Source organism: Rhinatrema bivittatum, chromosome 6, assembly GCF_901001135.1.
Source record: "Rhinatrema bivittatum chromosome 6, aRhiBiv1.1, whole genome shotgun sequence".
NCBI lineage: Eukaryota > Metazoa > Chordata > Amphibia > Gymnophiona > Rhinatrematidae > Rhinatrema > Rhinatrema bivittatum.
In genome coordinates, this window is record NC_042620.1 from 177,503,050 (window position 1) to 177,528,756 (window position 25,707).

A 25,707-nucleotide genomic window follows, 5' to 3' on the forward strand; every position below is an offset into this window, starting at 1 on the left:
ATAAACAACTTGTGGATAAAGGTGATCTGGTAGAGGTGGTGTATTTGGATTTTTAGAAGGCATTTGACAAAGTCCCTCATGAGAGGCTTCTAAGAAAACTAAAAGGTCATGGGATAGGAGGTGATATCCTTTCGTGGATTGCAAACTGGTTAAAAGACAGGATCAGAAAGTAGGATTAAATGGTCAATTTTCTCAGTGAAAAAGGGTAAACAGTAGAGTACCTCAGGGATCTGTTATAGGACCAGTGCTTTTCGATATATTGATAAATGATCTGGAAAGGAATATGATTGAGGTAATCAAATTTGCAGATGAATCAAAATTATTCAGAGTAGTTAAATCATAAGCAGATTGTGATAAATTGAAGGAGGACCTTGTGAGATTGGAAGATTGGGCATCTAAATGGCAGATGAAATTTAATGTGGACAAGTGCAAGATGATGCATATAGGGAAAGAAAACCCATGCTGTACTTACACGATGTTAGATTCCATATTAGGAGCTACCACTCGGGAAAAAGATCTAGGCATCACAGTAGATAATACATTAAAATCGTCGGATCAGTGTACTGTGACAGTCAAAAAAGCAAACAGAAATTATTAGGAAGGGAATGGTGAATAAAATGGAAAATGTCATAATGCCTCTGTATCACTCTATGATAAAAGAAAAGAAATAGATGCCTGTAGTCTTAAAACAATCCTTTATTGCAGTGGAGACACAAGGGTAGCCCGACTCTGGCCGAGTTTCGCCGTTTCAAAACGGCTGCCTCAGGGGCTTACAATAATCTTCTTGAATTCATTAGTTATATATCGACTAAGAATATAATGTGATCATATAAAGAGCTGTATGATCTCTTATGTTGCGTCTTGAAGCATTCACGATAGCAGAACTCCACTAGTCGATATATAACTAATGAATTCAAGAAGATTATTGTAAGCCCCTGAGGCAGCCGTTTTGAAACGGCGAAACTCGGCCAGAGTCGGGCTACCCTTGTGTCTCCACTGCAATAAAGGATTGTTTTAAGACTACAGGCATCTATTTCTTTTCTTTCATCCTGACGGCTATTATAGATCGCCTTCCTTCGTGCTTTTTGGGTCACTCTATGATAAGACTGCACCTTGAGTACTGTGTACAATTCTGGTTGCTGCATCTCAAAAAAGATATAGCTGCACTAGAAAAGGTACAGAGAAGGGCGACCAAACTGATAAAGGGGATGGAATGGCTCTCCTATGAGGAAAGGCTAAAGAGGTTAGGGCTGTTCAACTTGGAGAAGAGATGGCTGAGTGGAGATATGATAGAGTTCTATAAAATCATGAGAGGTCTAGAATGGTGAAAGGTAAATTGGTTATTTACTCTTTTAGATAATAGAAGGACTAGGGGGCACTCAATTAAGGGCCTCATTTTCCAAGCCGCTCGCACCCGATAAGGGACTTTTCACACGCGAAAAGTCCCTTATCTTGTGCGATACCAGGATGGGGGCAGAGTCGGGGCGGAGTCGGCCCCGGAAGAGGAGGAGTTGGGGCATCACCGGCCCGACTCTGCGCTGACGCCGTGGACAGCGAAAAGGTAGGTGCCTTTTCGCTGCCTATTTCGCTCCCAATAGCTACACCTCCTATGGTGGCGCTATTGGGTGTGAAACCGGCAGCGATCGCACCGCGACGTTGCGATCGCTGCCGGCTAGCGCAGGCCCGCCCCCCCGTTTCGGCCCCCCTACGATACTTTAGAAATTGAGGCCCTAAGTTAGTTAGTAGCACATTTAAAACAAACTGGTGAAAATTATTTTTCACTTAACACACAATTAAGCTCTGGAATTTGTTGCCAGAGAATGTGTTTAGTGCAGTTAGTGTAGCTGGGTTTAAAAAAAGTTTGGAGAAGTTCTTGGAGAAGTCCATTAGCTGCTATTAATCAAGTTGACTTAAGGAATAGCCATTACTATTACAGGCATTAGTAGCATGTGATCTACTTAATGTTTGGGTATTTGCCAGGTACTTGTAATCTGGATCGGCAACTGTTGGAAACAGGATGCTGGGCTTGATGGACCTTTGGTCTGACCCAGTATGGCAACTTCTTATGATCTTAGAATATGTATTTTTAACTGGTATACTGCAATATACTGGAGATACTTACATTTTCAAATACTATACAGTACACAGAGGGTATGGCCTTCCTGTAAGACAAACTGCTTTACACCTGACTTAATACTAGGGCTTCTGAGGGAAAAAGCCCACAGGAACAGAAAGACCAAAAACTAAATTCTGATTTAGAACTGGTTATAAAACTGGGAGTAGCCACCAGAAGCCCTTTCAAGTTAATTTGGAAAATGGGAGGGAGAATCTTCAACCTGAAGAGGGCTTTGATATTGACTGGGGAGTGGGGGAGGTGACAGCTCACACTAGACATTCTGTTAACTGTGGATACCTAATACGTTTTTGTGATAGCCAGTGGGTTAATGTAAATCGCCTGGCTTTACACAATTTAAGGCCATGTGACTATTCATGGACTACTTTGCATGGAATTCAGTTGATTTAAATATTCCTTGCGTTAAGCTGGGAAATTTTGCATTAACACTCTTTTGTAAGTGTAATCGGGAGGTGGGCACCCTCTCTCATTTGTTTTGGGGTTGCCATGTTATTCAGCGTTTTTGGAGACGCATTGTATACTATTTGAATGGTATCCTAGGGACTGCTTTGTCAGCCTCTCCCCTTCTAATCCTTTTTGATTGTATCCTTATCCTGTATTAGAGATGCAGGCTCGCGTCTGTTGTTTATGAAAGTTTGTCTTGTAGGAAAGAAACTGATCCTCTTGCATTGGAAGGAAACAATGGTGCCTTCTTTCTGGGCCTGGAGGAATCATCTACATCGCCTAATGCAGATGGAATGACTGTTGGCTCGTGCATCTCCAAGACATCGTCGCAAGTTCTTACAGATCTGAGATCCTTATATTCAGACACTACCACACAAGGCGCGGAGTTTGATTTTAAATGACTGATGCCTATTTCTATTTATTGCTGGCCATTGCATTGCTGAGCTTTCAGTTCTCACTTCACAATATGACTATATTTGATTTCTTTGGGGGGGGGGGGGGGGGGGGGGGGAGATAAAGCTTGTACTCTTGATTATTGATTGCGACCTATTGTTATCTTCAGTTGTTGGGCTTTGAAGGAATCCTAAGCTCAATATGCTGTTTTTCTTTGTACCTGTTGATAGGTTTACAAAAGCAATAAAAATTGTTCAACAAACACCCTTTTGTAATAAAACCCCATAGAGAAGCCTACAGAATGTCTCATGAAAAGTATATCTAGACATGTATAAACTCCCACCTCTCCTTCTCAAAATACACAAACTACACAATGGAGCCCATAAGTATCAAAGTTCTTTGTTCATTAAATTAAAAAAATATCACATTCAATAGTGGTTTCCTCATTGCTCAGCCAATGATATCCTCTATATTCACAGAGGAGACAGACTTGCTCTTGAAATTCTATACAAATTTCTATGAAAATGTTATATTCCTCGGTATTACTGGATGCTGTGACATACCTTTCTTTTCCTTTAGAATTTCAGGCCTAATCAGGGCCAGAGTCCTTTCCAGATTTCTATTATGTAACGCCTCTGTTGTCTTGTCAATTTTTCTGAAATTAGGGAAGAAAAATGCAAGCTCCCTGCTGGCCTGTTCCCTGTTATCACTGCCATGCACAGCATTAAAAAGAACTTCTGTGCCATACTGAGCCCGGAGACTGAGAGAAAAATACACAAAAACAAAGAGTAAGCAAAAATTTTTTTGTGCTGAATAAGTACAAAATAGAGCAAATATTACATACTCTACTTTCAAACCAACATATCCTGAAAATCCAAAAATAAAGTGAAAGTTGCTTACCTGCAACAGATGTGTAAAGGATTTGTGTGTACTGTTGCCCTCCTGCCAGCAAGAGTCCTCACTGGGCTTTGGTCTTGGCTACTTAGTCCTCTAAGCCCTATGGCTTGAGGTCCTGCTGGCAGCCATGTTTGCAGCACTGATTCAGCACTGCCATACTTTATAAGCCACCCTCTCTGTAAATTCCTTGCCTAAGCTTGGAGTAAAGCAAAATTGCTTACCTTGTAATAGGTCTTATCCCAGGACAGCAGGATGTAGTCCTCACATATGGGTGACATCATTGATGGAGCCCTTTCTGTCAGTTTCTAGAAACTTTTGACTGGCACTCTGAGCACACTGAGCATGCCCAGCATGCCATGATATTCTCTGCCACGGGGTCTCCTTTCAGTCTCGTATGTAGCAATAAGCTTTAGCAAAAATAAAATAATAAAACGTATCGGACCCAACTCCGCGGGGTGGCGGGTGGGTTTCGTGAGGACTACATCCTGCTGTCCTGGGATAACACCTATTACAAGGTAAGCAATTTTGCTTTATCCCAGGACAAGCAGGATGCTAGTCCTCACATAAGGGTGATTAGCAAGTTAGAGGCTGGGTCATTTTGTAGTGAAGCAACACTGAAGTATTGTTGATGAAAATGAGGCGTCTGAAGATCACAGCAGGTTGGAATTAGAAGGAGTTGGGATTTATACTGGAAACAAGTTGTTTAAGACAGATTGTCCTTAGGCTGAATCTTGTCATCCTTCTTTGTCCAAACAGTAATGAGCTGCAAAGGTGTGAAGAGAACTCCATGTTGCTGCTTTACATATGTCAAGAATTGGCACTGAACGATAGTGTGCTACTGAGGTTGACATTGCTCTTACTGAATGCGCCTTTACTTGCCCTTGGAGAGGAAGGTCTGCTTTTTCATAGCAGAACTGTATACAATCTGCTAGCCAGTTGGAGAGAGTGTGTTTGTCCACTGCTTTATCCGGTTTGTTTGGATCAAAGGGAACAAAGAGTTGAGTGGATTTCCTGTGGACTGCAGTGCAGTCTAAGTAATATGCTAGCGCACGTTTACAGTCCAAGGTATGTAAGGCCCGTTCCCCTTGGTGAGAATGAGGCCTTGGAAAGAATGTGGGCAAAACTATGGATTGGTTCAAGTGGAATTCCGTAACTACTTTGGGAAGAAATTTTGGATGTGTACGGAAAACTACTCTGTCATGTAGAAATTTTGTATAGGGTGAGTACGTGACAAATGCTTGTAACTCACTAACCCTTCTAGCCAATGTAATGGCTATAAGGAAGATAGTCTTCCATGTGAGAAATTTAAGATCATAGAAATTCATGGGTTCAAAAGGAGAACGCATGAGTCTTGTTAAGACCAGATTCAGGTCCCATTCTGTGACAGGTGGCTGAATTGGTGGTTTAAGGTGAATTAAACCTCTCATAAATCTACTGACAAGAGGATGTATGGATATTGGTGCATCTCCCATCTTGTTATGGTAAGCTGAGATTGCACTTAAATGTACTCTTACAGATGATGTCTGGAGACCAGAATCTGAAAGATGGCATAAGTAGTCTAGTAGAGAAGTTGTGGGGCATGAGAAACGGTCAATTTTCTTTGCTGTGCACCACAAGGTAAACCTTTTCACTTCGAAGAATAGTTCTTCCGTGTTGAAGGTTTACATGAAGCTTATAAGCACTTGAGAGACATTGGTTGAAAGATTGAGTAGTTGTAAGATCAAGCTTTCAACATCCATGCTGTCAGGGATAGGGATTGAAGGTTGGGATGGCGCAACAGACCCTGATCCTGAGTTATGAGTTTGGGAGCTACACCCAGGCAAATTGGCTCTCTGATTGACAGGTCTAGAAGTGTGGGAAACCATACTTGTTGAGGCCAATACGGGGCTATGAGTATCATGGACCCCCCTGTCCTGTTGTAGCTTCACTAGAGTTTTGGTTATGAGCGGTATTGGTGGATACGCGTATAGTAGGCCTGAGTTCCAACGGCGAGCAAAGGCGTCCTTGGCTGGTTGGCGTTTCTGTCTGTGCAGAGCGCAGAATTTGTCCACTTTGTGATTCAGGTGTTATGCAAAGAGGTCTATTGTTGGTTGCCCCCAACGTTGAAATATCCTCGTCGCTACTAAAGGATCCAGGGACCACTCATGTGGTTAGAACTGATGACTGAGGCGATCTGCTACTACGTTGTGAATGCCTGCCAGATAAGTGGCCCGGAGAAACACTGAGTGTGTTAGGGCCCAGTCCCAAATCTGTGCGGCTTCTTGACAAAGGAGATACAAGCCCGTACCTCCTTGTTTGTTCAGGTACCAAATGGCTACTGTATTGTCCGTTTGAATGAGAACAGTCTTGTGTGAAAGGCAGTCCTTGAACGCATGCAGAGCATAACGTATAGCTCGAAGTTCCAAGAAATTGATTTGAAATGTTGCTTCGAGTTTTGTCCAAGTGCCTTGGGTTTGGAGATTGTCTATGTGAGCTCCCCAACCTAAGGTGGATGCATCTGTAGTTAAAGTTATCTGTGGGACTGGTTGTTGGAAGGGCAGGCCCTTGCGCAAGTTGTCCTTGTTCGCCCACCAAAGTAGAGATGAACGCAGCTGGTGGGTTACTTGAATTGGAGAGGACAGTGGTTGAATGGCTTGGAACCACTGTGATCTTAAAATCCATTGGGTTATTCTCATGGCTAGCCTTGCCATAGAGTGACATGAACTGTGGAGGCCATGTGGCCTAGTAAAGTTAAAAACTGATGAGCTGTTGCTTGGTTCTTCGAGTGTAGAGAGTTTGCCAATAGGGAAGTGTGTCTGCCCGATCCTCGGGTAGAAAAGCTTTTGAAAGTATGGTGTTCAATTCTGCTCCTATGAATTGAAGCAGGTGAGACGGAGTGAGGTGGGACTTTTAATAATTGATGAGAAAGCCCATGGAGTGAAGTAGAGCAATGATTTGACTGAGAGAGCCAGAGCTCCTTGTTGAGCTTGACTTCTGATGAGCCAGTCGTCTAGATAAGGGAAGACATGGACACTTTCTTTGTGTACGTGTGCTGCTATTACTGCCAGGCATTTCGTGAATACTCTGGGAGCTGAGGTGAGTCCAAATGGTAGTACTCTGTACTGGAAATGCTGATGACCCACCAGGAAACGCAGATACTTGTAGATCCAGAGAACAAAGCCAAACTCCTGTTTGAAGAAGTGGAAGCATGGTGCCTAGAGAAACCATCCTGAACTTTTCTTTCTTCAGAAATTTGTTGAGATTTCTGAGGTCTAGGATGGGATGTAGGCTTCCGGTTTTCTTTGGAATGAGGAAATAACGGGAGTAGAATCCTCTGCCCTGCTGAGTCCGGGGCACCGGCTCTACGGCTCTGGCTCTCAGAAGGGTGGATATTTCTGCTTGTAGATGAATTATGTGATTTTCGTTTAGTGAAAGAGGTTTTGGAGAAGAATCTCTTGGAATTGAGACAAAATTGAGTTGGTAACCTCGAGATATTATTGAGAGCACCCAATGGTCTGTTGTTATCTGTACCCAATGGTTGTAAAAGGAGGAAACTCGGCCTCCTACTGGTAGATCCGGTTATGGGTTGTGGAGATGGCTTTGGTCTCTGGTTGGGCCTCAAAAGCCTGCAGCCGGTCCCGTCTGCGGTGGAGGTTGAGGCCTAGCAGCTCTAGGTTGTCTGGGCTGAGATCTTTGCTGCGGATGAGAATATCTGCCCCTTGATGCTGGAGGGTAATAACGCCTCTGCCTGTAGAAAGGCCTTCGAGATTCCTTACTTGGAGGACGGCGAGATGATGATGCAGCAGAATCTTGCGGAACTGACGACAGTTGGAGAAAGGTTTCTGTATGTTCTTTCAACTGGGCCACAGCATCCTGTACCTTTGAGCCAAAGAGGTTGTCACCTACGCATGGCAAATCAACCAGTTTTTCCTGGATCTCAGGCCTGAGGTCCGAGGCCTTCAACCATGCCCAGCGACGTGCACTGATGCCTGAAGCTGCTACTCTGGAAGCAGTTTCAAAATTGTCGTAAGCGCTTGGACTTCATGCTTTCCAGCTTCAAGCCCTTTGTGTATTATGGCTTGAGCTGCTTCTTGGTACTGCTGTGGTAGGGAATTTGAGAGTTCTTGCATCTGTTTCCACAGATTCCTCTGGTATTGCGTCATATATAGCTGATATATATATATATCAGCGGTGGAGGTGTTGATGGTCCTTCCACAGGGCCCTGTGGAGATTCGATGATCGGCACATCGAGAGGAGGTGAACACCTCGGCATCGAAGGCCTTGATATTTCTTGAAGGCGAGGCCGTTTGCGATCGATTTCTCTGGGGAGAGAAGCGCCTCCGGGATCGATGGGTGGCGATGCTGATGCTTCGGCTGATGTTCCACCGCTGACCTTGTCAATGCCACGGATGGGGTCCGGACGACGTTTTTTGAGAATTATACGTTTTAAAACTCCGGCCGGAGATGACTGATTGGACATCGATGAGGAAGGCAAAAGTTGTAGATGGAATAAATGTTCCATCTTTTCTTGTTGGGCCTTTCGACCCTTCTCGGTCATTTCAGCACACTTTGGACAAGATGTTACATTGTGTGTTTGACCTAAACAAAGAACACACTCGAGGTGTGGATCTGTAATGGACATAGTCCGATTACAATTGGGACATTTTTTGAATCCTGTGGCCATATATTCCTCGACAGCCGTCAATGAAAATGAGAAGAAAAATATTTTTCTCAAGAGAGTGAAAATGAGACAAATTTTACTCACCGGCCGGTGGTAACACGGGAGACCCCGATATGGGAGAGAAATAATTGTTTTTAAATCTGACTTTTAGTCAGACAGTATGTGAAAAAACTCACACAGGCTCCTTTTCCGTGATGCCAACAGCAGCGCGGAAAAACGAAGACTGAACGGAGAGCCCTGTGGCAGAGAATATCATGGCATGCTGGGCATACTCAGTGGGCTCAGAGTGCCAGTCAAAAGTTTCTAGAAACTTTGACAGAAAGTTTTCCGCAATAGGGCTCCATCAATGATGTCACCCATATGTGAGGACTAGCATCCTGCTTGTCCTGGGATAAACCTTAATCCCAGTTGTGGTTAGAGCAGTGGGCTACGAACCAGGAGACCAGGGTTCGAGTCCCGCTGTCACTTCTTGTGACCTTGGGCAAGTCACTTTACCCTCCATTGCCTCAGGTACAAAACTTAGATTGTAAGCCCTTTGGGGATAGAGAAATACCTACAGTACCTGAATGTAAACCGATGTGATATCTCAGATCGAATGTTGGTATATAAAAATAATAAATAAATAAAATAAATTAGTTTTTGGTTCTCTATTATTGCCTTGCCTTAGTTAATTTGACTCAAGTTTGTGGGCTTCAGTACTCTGTGTTTGTCCCAGTTTTGTATTTTGTTTGCTTAGTTTGTGCTGTGTTTGGCCCTATTATAATGGCCCTCTTGTCCTGTCTTAGTTTGTTTTGTCTAGTCTTGTGGTGCACTCCTGTCTTGTGTATTGTTTTTGGGTACCCTCTCGTTCCCTGTTTGTTTCACTAGCCATTCCTGTCCTAATGAGTACCGTCTTGTCCCTGAGTGCACCTCCTGTGAAATCCTGCCAGCCACTAGAATCTGAAGGCTCAACTTGAGGGGAGGTGGCCAGTCAGGCAGCAGACTTGTCATCAAGCCAGTCCTGTCCTACCAATCCTGTTCCTAACCTCAAGCTAGTTGTTCCCAAGTCCTGCCTGCTCCTGTCCTGGAGGTTAGCCAAACACCGGTGACAGAGCCCTGACAAGGTGTTCTCTAAGGACTACAGGATGTAAGTCCTCACAGGTGGGTGACATCATCTGAAGGAGCCTGGTCAGTAAGGGTTTTTTCAAAGCTTCTAGAAGCTTTTGGCGTGTTCTGAGCATGTGCGTGGTATCCTGCATGTCACATGACCCCCATCAGTTCTTAAAATAGTTAAAAATATATAGGAGCCAACTCCAAGGGAGGTGGGTGCCATGTGTGAGGATTTATATCATGCTGTCTTTGGAGAATACTGTTACAGGTAAACAATTTTCGCTTTCTCTGAGGACAAGCAGGATGTTAACTCACAAGTGGGGAATCCCTAGCTATAGGATGCCTTCAATGTAAAAAGGGGAAAAACATTCAGAAATAGTGTCAATGGGCAAAGTGTTTTTGATGCCAATAAGCCATTTTGTTATTTTATCACTTTTCTTTTTAAGGCAATCTGTAAACAATAACAATGGGTGCTAGGGGGGATACAGTTAGATTCTAAACCTCAAGAGACTCCTCAGGACAGAATAACCAAACCCTTTGTTGCACCGGGAGTCCTTATCTACACAATATGAGATGTGAATGTATAGACTGACTTGCATGTTGCAGCCTTCCAAATCTCTGCCATGGAGACTGATATCAGGTGGACTACTAATGCTGTAGTAGTGGTAGCACAATGAGCCTTGACATGCCCATCCAGAATCTGCCCTGCCTAAGCATAAAAAAAAATAAGTAATCTGCTATTATAATTCAAAAGGGAGTGATTGTTGAGGTCAAAAGAAATAAAAAGCTGGGGTGAATTTCAAAGGGCTTGAGTCTGCTCCATACAGAAGGCTAAGTCAGTTTTGCAATCCATATCATGCAAGGCTTGTTCATGTTTGCAAATGTGGCCTAGGAAAACTTTTGGAAGGATGATTCACTGGTTAAGGGGGAAAACTGACACAACTTAGGCAGGATGTATGCGTAGAACCTCTGCATTATAAAAGTATAAAGTGGATAAGTCACTAGGGCCTCTACGTGTCAAAGTGACCATCACCAAAAATATGACCTTCCAGGTCAGGTACTTCAGTTCACAGAAGTCTAATGGCTCAAAGGGAGTTTCATCAACTAGGTCATTACCATGTTGAGGTCTCAAGAAACAGTGGGAGGTTCAATAAGAGGCTTCAGCTGAAGCAAGACCTACATGAATCTGACAAATGAAGGCTGCACAGAGATGTTTATTTTCTATATGGTGGTGATAAGCGTCAATCAAACTGATATGAACCCTAATAGAATCAGTCTTCAGACTAGATGCTGAAAGGCAGGATATTCAAGCAGTTTTTATGTAGGATAGAAGAAAAGGTCTAGGGCCTTTCCCTCACACTAGAAGGCAAAGCTCCAGCATTTAAATCATATGATTTTCCATTGAAATTGTTCTTAGAGACCAGAAGATTTTGAGACATAATCTTAGACAAATTAAGGGAATTCAATGCTACCCTCTACATGCAGGCAATGAGGGCTTGGGACCTAATGTTGTAATGTTGCAATGTTCCCTGAGAGATGAGAGTTGTTGAATTCCCCACCCTAATTGATTCCCTGATGGACAACTCCAGGAGGAGCGCAAAATAAATAGGTCTCTAACATTAGTTTTTTGCCATTGAAGGAAGTGGAGGATAAGAGAATAGAAAACCATCCCCAATCTAGGGAGATCATCCAAGGCTAGTTTACTTGATTCCCTCTCCTGAAGCAGAGGTTTGGGATCTATTTGTTTAGAGGAAATGCAATTCAAAATGGGCGGATTATGCTTCCTTGAATCAGATACATACTTCTCAGCCGGTGTTGTTTTGGTACGCGGCTAAGGCTGTGTTAAGGGGGGATATTATCTCTTATATCTCCCATCGTAGAAAGGCCATGGATCGGCGCATATTGTTGCTGAATAGGCAGTTGCGGGGAGCGAGGACTCGATTGGCCAGGGGTGGTGATGCAGAGGCCCGCGCAACGTATCGTTCTTTACAGTCAGCTCTCAATGCCCTTTTACATCAAAGGGCAAAGAAGAGCTTTATGTACTATCGGTTTCATCTTTTTCAGTATAGTAATAAGTCAGGACGCACGATGGCAAACCTGATACGGTCCACTAGGACTAATCGTTACATTCCAGCACTGCGGACTTCCTCCAATACAGTGATACGTGATACACCCGGCATCTTGGAGGGTTTTCGGGAATTTTACTCAGCTTTATATACATTGGGTGGAGGGTCCGATGCGGCTAGTGCTGCCTATTGTTCCAAATTGCCCCTTCCGTCTTTGACGTTGGCTCAACGGGAGCTACTTAGTCAGCCCATAGAAGAAGGGGAGGTGGCAAAGGTGATAAAGGGCTTGTCTAAATTTAAGGCGCCAGGTCCGGATGGTTATACGGCGGAATTTTTTAAAACGCTCGTAGATCAAATAGCAAAGCCCTTGGCAGTGAACTACACGGAAATGATTCAGGGTGGTTCCTTTCCCCCAAATGAAAACTTAGCCTTAATTACGTTAATACCTAAAGCGGGAAAGGATCCTTTGCGGCCGGAATCATATCGTCCGATATCGCTGTTAAATGTCGACCATAAAATACTGGCAAAAGTTTTGGCGGAGCGGCTGGCTACGGTCTTACCAACCCTAGTGGGAGACCATCAAGTAGGGTTTGTTCGGCAAAGGTATGCTTTGGCGAATATTCGTCGAGTATTGATTGCCCAGACTATCTGCCGGCAGCTGGATCAACCTCATTTAGTTATCAGTTTTGACGCAGAAAAAGCGTTTGATAGAGTGGAGTGGCGATATTTATTTTTTACCTTGGAAAAAATGGGGTTTGATGGGTTTTTTTTTACAAGCGGTGAAGTTATTATATAGGGATCCGTGTGCGATTATATGGGCGAATGGAGCACAGTCGCAGTCCTTTATGGTGACCAGAGGTACCCGGCAGGGTTGCCCGCTATCCCCGTTATTATTTATTCTACAATTAGAACCCCTACTATTATCTATTCATCAGAATCGTAGTATACGAGGGGTGCGGTTTGGGTCTCGCATATTCAAAGGAGTGGCCTTTGCGGACGATCTGCTGGTTTTTATTACTGACCCTTTGAACTCCCTATCTTTATTATTGACTATGATAGAGGAATTTGGTAGATTTTCGGGCCTTCGTCTGAATGAATCTAAATCCTCGGTTTTAGCTTACCCATCCACTCTTATTGCTAGTTGGCCGGGCACTTTCCCTTTGCAATGGGCTGGAGATTCAATATCGTATTTGGGAGTTACATTGCCCAATGATCCTGAACGTGTATATCAGGCTAATATACCACAGAAACTGCAGGCTACCATAGATAGACTGGCAATTTGGAGTCGATTGCCTCTTTCTTTGGTGGGCCGGGTAAACCTGTTTAAAATGATTGTTTTACCCCGCTGGCTTTATCTTCTCCAAAACCTCCCGTTGGTGTTAAAGAATACGGATATTCGGCGGTTAGATAGTGCACTTCGGAAGTTTCTTTGGAGAGGAGGGAAGGCGCGTATCCCATTAACCTGGTTGCGGATGAGGTGGGGTAAGGGAGGGTTGGGAGTCCCAGACCTAGTTGACTATAATATGGCTTGTAATTTAAGGTTGATCCGCGATTGGCTCATGGCGACCTCTGTCCATGCCCCGTTTTATGCAGATGCCGCTTTGACATTCCCAGTAGCGCCGGCCTATGTTGTTCAATCCTTGGCAGCGTTGCTTCCGTCTTTTCTGTCCCAGACAGTGTTGACACGCCCACTGAGGCTGACTTGGCGACGATTGATGAAGCGCCTAAGATTACCTGTTCAGTGTGCCTATTTCCTCCCAATAGTGGGGAATCTGGATTTTACCCCAGGTACGCACTCTTCACCCTTTAGAAGATGGGAAGATAGAGGTCTCACACATTTGGGACATTTGTGGACACCTACCGGGGAGATCCTTTCTTTTAAGGATTTCCAAGCTTATTATGGGTTTGGCATCACACATGCTTTTCCATTCATTCAAATTACACATTATATGCGAGCAATTCCTGCCACTTACAGGGACCCAGCCGTGGGCTCTGCAATAGAGGCCATATTTGAATCCATGAAAACACAGGCCCCGTCTCTCTCTCAGTACTATAAAAAGTTACAAAAATGCACGGAAAAGAATGTATGTATAATATTGGAAACTCGTTGGAATAAGGATGGGGACTTTGTTCTTACCCAGACTATTTTACAGACTTGCTTTCAACGTATAACCAGGATTTCCAACAATATGTATTATAGGGAGCTGCAATATCGATTTTTAAGTAGGGCTTATGTGTCGCCACAGGCTGCTTTTCAGCAAACCATAGCGTCCTCTTCTGACTGCCCCTGTTGTGGGAGTCATCGGGGGTCTTTATCTCATGTTTTTTGGACGTGTCCGGCTATAAGGCATTTTTGGGGCCGAGTAGCCAGCTATGTGGCAGACTTGTTGGATGTTATAATACCCATTACCCCTCTGTGGTGGTTGTTTGGGTGTGTCTCGCCAATTCGCATCCGCGATCCTGGTTCACGCATGCTTTTGCACAAAGCAAGTCTGGTGGGGAAGAGAGTGATTCTTTCAGTCTGGAGGTCCCCTGATAATCCATCATTTTGGGCCTGGAGGAATCTGTTTCATGAATTGATGACAATGGAAGCCTTGGCCTCTCAGACGTCGCCCCGCCGTAGACAGCGTTTTATGAAGGTGTGGCACAATTACTTACAGTCTCTAACACATCGGGCACGTAGCCTTGTAGTTAATGATTAGCTTTTCTAAGTTGAAGCTTCTTTGGGGAGAATTCTACTACTCTGTGTGGGGTGGGGGGGGGGGGAGAAGGGGGTAGTGTGGTTTTTTTCTCAATTGGGTTGGCGAATTATGTCTCGAATATCTGAGGAGGGACCAGAGTCAACCCCTCCTCAGTGTTGTATTTCTATGATAAAAGAAAAACCTAATAAAAATTGTTTAACCATAGAGGAAATGCAAATAGATCTACCAGGAGTGTCCCCCACTCACAGAATATCTCTGGTTTGTTACTTCTCTGTCCTAGGACCATTTGTGTGGTTCCAGGTCCAACGCAATCTCTTTGGCAAAACATTCTCCTTACGTGCAAGATACATGGTCCTTAGGATCATCCTTTGACAGATGGCCCAGGGACAATCTTTGCAGCTTTCTGACCTAGGAGGTGCAAACCTTCCTTGCTTTATCTCCAAAAAGATTCTCTTTATTGCGTAGCTTGTCTGTGAGGTTTTCATGGACATCTTATCTGATGTCTAAGGCCCACAAAAATGTGAGTCTGTGGGTGCCAATCCCTATCACAGAGACTCTCAACATCATTTCAAAAACACTGTAGATCAAAAGGATTATGTGTTTTCTAAATTCCATTCCTTTTGCCACCAGTGACTCTAGGGCATCACATGTCTCCCGAGGTAGATTTTCTAATACTATGTTCACTTCTTTCAGTATGTTTCACATATACTGGTCCATGAAAAGATGATAGGATGCAATATGGGCATTGAACATAGCACCCTGATAAACTTTTCTCCAAACAAGGTACAAGAATCCTTCCCCAGGGGCAACAAATAGTGTGTTCTAGACCTGTTGGTCTTTTTGAGAGCACATTTGATTACAACTGACTGATGAGGCAGTTGCTGCTTCTTGAACCAGAAGCCTTCTGGACATGGTATATTGCATCCACCTTCTTATTTACTTGTGATAACAGAGAGGCAGCCTTTCACATTTTCATCTGTGTATCCTGCAGGATTTTGTGGCCAGGCACTTCCACGATTGTCTTGGGGGGGGGATCCACAAATTGGAGGATATCAATTATTTTTCCCTGGACTCTCCATAGTACTAGAGAGATCTTCAGCTGCAGGGCTAAAATGAAATGACTCAGAAATCAAATACCTGTCATATGCAGAAGGTAATTTTATTCCCCACCCAGAAGGTCTATGAGAGAGAATCTAAACCTGCTAAAGATCTACTGCAAATCACAGGCCCTACAAATAAATCTGTAGAAACCTAGAGGTCTATATTCAAAAGCCATTTAGATGGATAACATAATAGTTATCCATCTAAATTTTTATTTAACACTTTTCTATACCGACCTTCATGGTAGGGACCATATCAGGTCGGTTTACATCAAAAAGGGGGAACTGTAACGAAACCGTAGGTAACAGGAAGAACAAAGTTACATTCAACAAGGGAGGTAAACTTGGAAGCAAAGATTGCTGGAAAGAAAAAGACTAAGGAACGAAGTGCTTAGGATAATGATAACAACTGTTTTAAGAGTCAGGGTAGGCTCTTATATCGAGCTTGGGGATGGCTTTTTTGTCGTCTAATGAGTGTCTGGCGGATCTGAGAAGGCCTGGCGGAAAAGCCAGGTCTTGAGTTTTTTTCTAAATGTTAAGAGGCAGGGTTCCAGTCTGAGGTCGGATGGGATGTTGTTCCAGATAGCTGGACCTGCTGTAGAAAAGGCTCGGTCTTTGGTCGAGGTGAGACGTGTAGCTTTTGTAGGTGGGGCCTGCAGGGTTCCTTTATAAGCCTCTCTGGTCGGTCTGTTGGTGCTATGGAGATTGAGAGGGAATTTGAGGTCCAGATGCAGATGATTGTAGATGGCTTTGTGAATTAGAGTGAGTGATTTGTGGAGGATTCTGTATTTCACCGGGAGCCAGTGTAAATTACGGAGAATAGGTGATATGTGATCTCCACGGTTGGTGCTAGTCAGAATTCTTGCCGTAGCGTTCTGTATTAATTGTAGGGGTTTAGTGGATGAGCTGGGGAGACCCAGGAGGAGAGCGTTGCAGTAGTCTATTTTAGCGAATAGTAAGGCTTGCAAGACTGTCCTGAAGTCGTGGAAGAATAGTAGAGGTTTGAGTCTTTTTAGAACCTGGAGTCTATGGAAACAGTCTTTGGTTGTGTTGTTGATCGTTTTCTTTAAGTTTAGGCGGTTGTCGAGTAGGACCCCGAGGTCTCTTACATGGGTGTGCGTGAGCTGGGTATTGAGGATGGTCTGAGGAGGATGGTTGTCTTGATTGGAGGAGATGAGGAGAAGTTCGGTCTTAGATGCGTTCAGAACCAGATTAAGACTGTTGAGAAGGATGGTGATCGATTTTAGGCAGTTGTTCCAGTGCGTGAGTGATTTTGTGATGGATTCTCTTATCGGAATCAGAATCTGCACGTCATCAGCATATAGATAATGTGTTAGGTTAAGGTCCGTTAGAAGTTGGCATAGCGGGAGGAGGTAGACGTTGAAGAGAGTAGGTGATAAAGAGGATCCTTGCGGAACGCCTAGTGAGGAACTAGTCGATGCCGACTCTTTATTGTTGATTTTGACTTTGAAGCTTCTATTACTAAGGAATGACGTGAACCAACTGAGGGCTGATCCGGCTATACCTATGTCTGCCAGGCGAGTCAGGAGGATGGAGTGGTTGACGGTATCGAATGCCGCCGAGATGTCTAGGAGTACTAGAAGAAAGGAGTAGCCTTTGTCTAATCCCATAATGATATGGTCTGTTAATGATATGAGAAGCGTTTCCGTACTGCAAGATTTGCGGAATCCGTATTGGGATGGGTATAGGATATTGTGTTCTTCTAGATATTCTGAGAGCTGAGTATTAACCAATTTCTCTGTTAGTTTGGCTAAGAAGGGGAGATTTGAGATGGGGCGGAAGTTGGCCAGTTCTTTGGGGTCTAAGTTGTGTTTCTTGAGGAGGGGTTTAAGAGACGCGGTTTTTAGGCTGTCTGGGTACCTCCCTTGGGTTAACAAGCAGTTTATGATGTTCGCTAAAGGACCAGAGATCTTGTTAGGAATCAGTAGCAGAAGTTTGGAAGGTATGTTATCTGCTGGGTGGCTAGATGGTTTCTGTCTCTTGAGGAGGGATTCGATCTCACTAGAGGACGTTGGTTCGAAATTATTGAGCTTGATTCCAGAGTGGGTGCGAGTGTTGGTGAATGTAGAGCTTGAGGTAGTCTTGGTTGGTAAGAGTGCCAGTGTAGTTGCAATCTTCTGTTGGAAGAAAGAAGCGAGCTCATTGGCCTTCGATTGTGCCTGATCATCGGGTATCGTTGATGGCTTACTTGGCTTACTTGGCTATATTTAGCACTTATCTGGCTAAATTCTAGTCGGGTAACTAGTTACCCGACTAGAATTTAGCTGGATAAGAAGGGGCGTTTTGTGAGTGGGCAAGAGGCATTCTAAGGAGGAGCAAAGTTAGCAGAGTTAACTCTGGTCGGGCCAGAGGGCTGCCTAAAGTTAGCCAGTTAGACATAACAGGCTAACTTTAAGATATATTTATAAATGATCTGGAAAGGAATACGACAAATGAGGTTATCAAATTTGTGGATGATACAAAATTATTCAGAGTAGTTAAATCACAAGCGGATTGTGATACATTTGAGGAGGACCTTGCGAGATTGGAAGATTGGGCATCCAAATGGTAGATGAAATTTAATATGGACAAGTACAAGGTGTTGCATACAGGAAAAAAATAACCCTTGCTGTAGTTTCACGATGTTAGATTCTTTCTTGGGTGCTGGCTCCTAATATGGAATCTAACATCGTGAAACTACAGCAAGTGTTATGAGAAAAGTCTGAGCACTTCTTTCTTCCTGATAGCTGGTCGAGTCTTGGAGTACTTTGAAAATGCCATTTTAATAATGCTGGATAACTGTAATTTCTCTATGCATCACGGGGTACTTCTGGTCATTGTCCTACAGCAGGACAGATGCTGGATCCCAAAGGACAAGAATCTGGTTATGTGAGAGAACTGGGAGGAGAAACACCACATGGTCTAAGTGCTGCTGGAGTCCAAGGTTTATGGCCAGTTGGTGGATTTTGATGCCTACTTGGATTACGACAGGAAGGACTGGATCAATCAAGATATCAATATAGAGATAGCCCAGGTGGTCTCAATGGCTAATGGAATCCAGGATAGATATTATGTCAGTAGACACTTCCCCCTTGTTCAATCCTTGTGCCCCTGGACAAGTCATTTTCTCTCCTGTTGTCTTAGGTATTCACTTACATTATAAGCTTTTGTACCTGAATACTAATAATGCAGTAAGCTAACTTGAGCGTTATTTGAAAAGATGGGTTAAAAATTTAAAAATAAAAATAATGGGCCGGACTTTTAAACATACGCGTGCGGGGTACATTTGTGCGTGCTACCTGGTGCGCACAAATGTATGCCCGATTTTATAACATGCGCGTACAGCCGCGCGCATGTTATAAAATCCGGAGTCGGTACGTGCAAGGGGGTGCACACTAGTGCACCTTGTGCGTGCTGAGCCCTAGGGGAGCCCCGATGGCTTTCCCCGTTGCCTCCGGCCCCCCCCACCTTCCCCTTGCTTCCCCTATCAAACCCGCTCCCCAGCCCTACCTAAATTCCCCCCCACCTTTATTTTGTAAGTTACGCCTGCCTCTGGCGCGCCGGCCGGCTGCCGGTGCACAATCCTCCGGCATGGCCACTGTGCCGGAGGCCTAGGTCCTGCCCCCGCCCCGCCCCCGGACCGGTGCCCCGCCCACACCCTGCCGCATTCCCGCCCCTTTCACAAAGCCCTGGGACATAGGCTCAGTGCATGTAACCCTTTTAAAATCCGCCCCAATAGTTTTCACCTGACTAATCGAAGGCCTAATGAGTCAATAACTTTTCAGGCCTTATTAACAACTTTTTAAAACAGTAGTAGTGAATCAACAGGAACCGTGTCTAAACTTTTTACACATGCATCATATACTGTTTAATTATTTTCAGTCTGTTAAAATCAGTAAATAGTAATTTTGCATTAAAAATTGCAGAAAGATATTGGGCCAGATTTTCAAAGGGGTACACGCGTAAGATACGTGCGTACCCCCCGAAAACCTGGCCCAAACTCCCCCTGCGCACGCCGAGCTTATGTTGAGTAGGCTCGGCTGCGCGCGCAAGTCCCGGGGCTTTCCTGGGGGGGCGTGTCGCGGCCGGCGCGTCATCGGTGGCGTTCCGGGGACATGGCCGCGGCCTCCGGACCAGCCCCCGGATCGGACCCTGATGCACCGGCGGCCGTCCCAATGCACGCAAGTTATGCCTGCTTCGAGCAGGCGTAACTTGTACAACAAAGGTAGGGGGGGGGTTAGGTAGGGGAAGGGAGGGGAAGGTGGGGGGAGGCTGAAGAAAAGTTCCCTCTGAGGCCGCTCCGATTTCGGAGCGGCCTCGGAGGGAACGAAGGCAGGCTGCTCGGCTCGGCGCTCGCAGGCTGCCGATTTTGGGCAGCCTTGCGTGTGCCGACCCCGGATTTTAATGGATCTGCGCAGCTACACGCGTATCTATTAAAATCCCGCATACTCTTGTTCGCGCCTGGTGCGCAAACAAAAGTACGCGTGTGCGCACATTTATAAAATCTACCCCGTTGTGTTTAACTTTGTACCATGCAGAGTTTATGTCAGCTTCTACTGACTTACAGATTCACTGAAACATACAATTTGACCGGGGGGGGGGGGGGCCTAAACCTTTGTATAAACTTGTTTATGATAAGTGGGGTTAGGTCAACAGTTCACAATTGTATTCTGTGGACAAAAAACAGTATGGGTTACTCCAATATTCTCTATACAAAGTGTTCTTTCCCAATTGTATAACAACAAATCAAAAACAAGTACAGACACCCTTTATCTTCACAAAATCAAAAAATCATTTTATATACTTGGTGACCTGTTGAAATCCAATAAAAAATGAAACACACTGTCATTATATTTTCGATGAGTAATTACCTCCCAAAGATGAAAAAGTCAGTTTATACACATCTATCAGCATACTATCCAAAACAGTCAAAACTGTATTTTTTAATCATTACTGGCATAAAAAACACCTGAATTATTTTACTGTTTGCGTTTAATACCTCCAGCTCTATGGCCTATGTATCAATTCATAAAATGTTTAAATACATCAGCTAACTGCTGTGAACTTGCACATTGGATACACTATTTATGAAAGCCCTAATACGTGGCAAAGCATTATGTTTATGGTGACACTAGACAGTACACTTTCATTTCGTCCCCAAATTAAACAAGGCTTATCACAAGGATTTTTCAGACGCCGCCTTCTTTGTGGTCTTAAGAAACTCCTACACCTTCCAGAATTTCACAGTGTTACAAGCTTCCATATTTCCCATAATCGACCACTGCAACAGCTAATATGCTAGCCTTCCATTTACAACACTTAGACCACTGCAACAATTGTTAAATTCCGCGCTCAACTAATATCGGGACTGAAGCGTTTCGATCATATCACGGCAACTTTGATTGAGTTACACTAGCTCCCTAATAATGAAAGAATTAAATATAAAATTGGAATGACAATTTTTAAACTACTTAACGACCAGACTTGTCCATGGGCCAATCCCATATTAAAATTTACCAACCAACTAGAACTTTATGTTCATCTCAGCTTGGCTTGCAAGATGTTCCATCTCCCAGAGTCGCACATATCACCCGAGAGTGCACTTTCTCAGTGGCCAGTCCTATTCTTTGGAACTCTTTTCCAATAGAACTTTCAGTGTGACTCAATGAAAGATTTCAGAAAACACATTAAGGGGGTCATTTTCAAAGGAGTTACGCATGTAAATGTGACATACTATCGTAGCAATTTTCAAAAGCTATTTACTCGAGTAAAGTGCACTTACTTGAGTAAATCCTATGGACAATTCAATGGCATATATTGTAGCAATTTTGAAAAGCCCACTTACTTGAATAAAGTGTATTTACTCGAGCAAAAACCAGTTTTGCTCGAGTAAATGCTTTTTAAAATCCGCCCCTAAGACTTTTCTCTTTTAAAACTGCTTATTTTTAAGTCTGTTTTGTATTATTTATTTATTTCTTGTTTTTAGTATTATCTTTTACGTCTTATGTTTATTTTTATTTGATTATATTTTAGCTGCTCAGTTGGCATTATGTTTTGGTTTTAGTTCTGTTGCCAGGTTTTAATTTAATTTTATGTATATTTTATTATTGAATTCTATGACTTATTTTGTACACCACTTAGTCCTTCTTTTAGCGTTAAGCAATCCATAAATTTTAATAAATGTAAATGTAATATGTGGGTACTTTACATTTTGACATGTCTGCATATGCAAAACTAGCATCATTAGACATTACTATACTATTTATTAAGGCCCTAGTACCAGGAGCTAAACTCAATGTACATTTTAGCACTTTAAATTTAGTTCCTATATTGCACTGTACCTAATTTCAAGCACACCATCGATACACAACAGCGTTGGAATGATAGCTCCATTCCAATTCCTCCATGGACCCTCTCCTTATTTTGATTCCCCTCTCCAAAAAAGAGCCCTCTTCCACCTAAATCAACCCATTCCTCCTAACAACATTTAGGCCAAGCCAACATAATGAAACTCTTTTAGTCTCTTACCTTCTACTTGGCTTTTAGTGTTGATCTGGTGCCATCAGGACATCAGAGGGGAAAGGCTTTTGCTGGTAGTGGGGGAGAGAGGGGGAGATAATGGAATCTCGCCAGGCTAGTTGGCTCTTTAAGGGCCTCATTTTCTAAAGCTATCGCAGGCTTGCGCTAACAGCACAAGCCTGCGATAGCTTGCGAAGGTAGCGCATGCCTGCCCTACCTAAATCGGGGCGGAGTCGGCCCCAGGAGGAGGAGTCGGGGTGTCACCGGGGCCGACTCCGCGAAGAAGCCGCGGACGGCAAAAAGGTAGGTGCCTTTTCACGTCCTATTTCATGCCCAATAGCTACATCTTCTATGGTGGCGCTATTGGGTGCGAAACCGGCAGCGATCGCACCGCGGCGATGCGATCGCTGCTGGCTAGCGCAGGACCCCCCGCCCCCCATTAGGGCGATTTTCTAAAGTATCGCAGGCCTGTGATACTTTAGAAAATGAGGCCCTAACTTTGGCACGGTTTGTACAAGGAACGCAAAAGATAAATAAACCATATGTGCTCTAAGGGCTATGTTTCCTTTATCATGGCTCTCTGAATGTAGATGCACTCTCTGTATCATTAGTTTGGTATGTTGGGTATAATTAACTTTGAGCATGAAAAAAAATTGCATCTGATTTTAGAATGCTTTTAGTACATAAGTTCTTATATAAGAACGTTCTGGTCTATTACACTTTCCATTTACCTTTCAGGTTTTTCCTTTTTAGCAATTTCAACATCAGTTGGTCCAATGAATTCTCTCCAGGCAGGAATCACATCTTCATCATCCCTAGATTTGGAAATAATCAGCACATGGCAGGGCCCACTGGACATGAACTGGATCAGCTCTTCAAACTTCTCCTGCAAAATTCAAAGGTCTATGGTGAATAAACTGCATGATAAGACAGAGAAGTTAATATGAGATGAAAACCGATGGCATTGTTCTGGACATGAGCAAATAATAATAATAGGCGATAGTCCAACCATCTATAAATGTGCTGATTATCTTGACCCCTTTGGGCTTTTTGGGGATTTAATACTGTCTGACTACAACCTTTACTTAGACACTAGTTACTTACAATTTATGGGTTCCCTCCCGACAGTCTTTCTAATCACGGCTTGTGTCTGGGGACCATAGATTTGTTGATATAAACTAGTGGCTTGATGCTGAAATTTGAACTTTTCTGCTTGTTTATATATAATAAAAACATTCTTGGAACTTTATGTACATTATAGAGTATTTATTTATTTATTTAATTTGCTTTTATATACCGACATTCGTTGGAGAACATCACATCGGTTCACATTATAACAGTTGTAATAGTATGACAGGGGTGTCTTACTATTTATACATTGAAACATTAAACCTTAAGGGGTAAACATTAAACAAGAATAACATTAAATATTAAGGATTGGATATAGAAAATTCAATTTTAGAACTGGGCTAGGGTGCCTCTTAACAGATACAATATATACAATATTTATTTATTTATTTATTTATTTAACTTCTTTTACTATACCAATACTCAAGACCAGCTCTTATCGTACCGGTTTACAATGGAACAGGGGTAAACCAAACAACATCTAGGTAGAAGGTAAAAGTTACATTAAACAGGGAGCGAAAAAACATGGGAGATGGAAGACAGGACAGATTTAAAAACTATAACAATTGGAGAGTGATAAATATAATCAACAAAACAATATATTAGTGATACATAAACAGAGATTTGTCCTAGGCAATTGTTAACATGGTATATATATATATATACATGGTAATATAGCATGTAACAGATATAATATATACAGTGTAGCATGTAACCAAATTTTAACTTGAGAATAAGGTGTCTTAATGATGAGACATGGAGACATTGGGGGGGGAGGGAGGTCAAGGGGGCAGAGGGTATGACAGAGAAAACAGAAGAGAGGAGGTGGGTGAGGGGGGATTAGTCTGTGTGTTGGTAGGCTTTGTGGAATAGCCATGTTTTCAATTGTTTTTTGAACGATTGGGTGGAACGTTCCAGTCTGAGTTGGGAGGGTAGCTTGTTCCAGAGGGTGGTGCCAGCTATTGAGAAGGTACGTTGTCTGGTGGAGGTAAGGTGCGCTAGTTTTGTGTGGGGGATGGCAAGCAGGCCTGTGTTTTGGGACCGCAGGTTTCTCTGGCAATCGTGTGGTTGGGGAGGGTCTTTAGACCATTTGATTTTTCCGTTGTTAATGGTTTTGTGCAGGAGAGTGAGGATTTTGTATTGTGCCCTGTGCGTTATGGGGAGCCAGTTGAGTTCTTTTAGAATGGGGTGATGTGTGATGAACGATTGGTGTTTGTGAGAGATCTGGCTGCTGAATTTTGCAGCAGCTGGAGAGGTTTTGTGGTGGAAGCAGGTAGTCCGAGGAGGAGGAAGTTACAGTAGTCCAGTTTGGAGAGCATGAGAGATTGTAGTACTGTGCGGTAATCATGGTGGAATAGTAGTGGTTTGAGTTTTTTGAGGACTTGGAGTTTGTAATAGCCCTCTTTGATTGTTAGGTTGATGCGTTTTTTCATGTTGAGTTCGGAGACGAGGGTGATACCAAGATCTCTAACTTCATTGGTGAGAATGGTGCTTGGTTGAATGGGGGTGAAATCTTGGATGGTTTTTGTTGAGGGTTTGTTTGAGATGTGTAGGATTTCTGTTTTTTTGTGGTTGAGGGTGAGCGATAGCTGAGTGAGGAGGCTCTTTATTTGGATGGAGAGGGAATCCCATAATGAGATGGTGTTTGGTATGTTTTCTTTGATGGGGAGAAGAATCTGGATGTCTTCTTGCATAGATGTAAAATGAGAGGTCCAGGCTGGAGAGGAGTTTACAGAGGGGGAGCATATATATATTGAACAGGGTGGAGGAGAGGGATGATCCTTGAGGTACTCCGTGGGGGAGTGGGAATTGTTCTGATCCACAGTTGTTGAGGCAAATTTTGTATGATCTGTTGGATAGGTAGGATCAAAACCAGTTGAGGGTGTTTTCACTTAGCCCAATCTCCGTTAGTCGTGTAATTAGTATGTCATGGTTTACGGTATCGAATGCGGCAGAGATGTCCAGCAGGATGAGGAGGTAGGAATGACCAGCGTTGATGCCTCTTAGAGCTGTGTCTGTGAGCGATAAGAGGAGAGTCTCAGTGCTGAGCGATTTTCTGAAGCCATGTTGGGTGGGGTACAGGATGCTTTGGTTTTCTAGGTGTTCAGAGAGTTGGAGATTCATGTGCTTCTCGATGATCTTGGATATGAATGAGAGATTTGAGATGGGTCTGTAGTTGGAGAGATCGGTTGGGTTGAGATATGGTTTTTTGAGAATGGGTTTGATTATGGCACATTTCAGGGCTTCTGGGAAGATGCCTTGTTCGAGTGAGGTATTTATTATGTCCACGATGGGTTTGGCGATAATATCAGGGATGAGTTTGAGAGTCTTGACTGGGTATTTTATGTCCCTCCTCCTCTTATTGGGGATTATTCTGGACATTCCAACAGTCAGAGCACCAAGGGGGACTCAACAGCTGAGAGAGAGATTTAAAAGCCAAATACTGAAAACCATTTCTTTAAAATACAAAAAGAAGTGTGTGTTATTATGCTGATGGAACTAGGGTAAATTCTGAATTAAAAGGGTTGTGTGAATTCTCACATCTCATAATCCTATTCTCACTGCATTCTCCAAT

The 25,707-nt window shown here is 43.4% G+C and overlaps 1 protein-coding gene and 1 long non-coding RNA gene across 2 annotated transcripts in view; one reads left to right on the plus strand and one right to left on the minus strand.

The window, feature by feature from the left end:
- Nucleotides 1-3,035, plus strand: part of LOC115093851 — a 70,111-nt gene extending 67,076 nt beyond the window's left edge. The window contains exon 3 of the long non-coding RNA XR_003857425.1: nucleotides 2,781-3,035. This is a non-coding gene — a long non-coding RNA (uncharacterized LOC115093851). The remainder of the gene's footprint in view (nucleotides 1-2,780) is intronic.
- The window catches only part of NME9 (NME/NM23 family member 9), a 316,239-nt gene that overhangs the window by 113,703 nt on the left and 176,829 nt on the right, over nucleotides 1-25,707 (minus strand). The window contains exons 10-11 of the mRNA XM_029606189.1: nucleotides 22,736-22,890; nucleotides 3,535-3,731 (exon numbers count right to left, since the gene is read on the minus strand). Coding sequence (XP_029462049.1) covers nucleotides 3,535-3,731; nucleotides 22,736-22,890 — 352 coding nt within the window. The remainder of the gene's footprint in view (nucleotides 1-3,534; nucleotides 3,732-22,735; nucleotides 22,891-25,707) is intronic.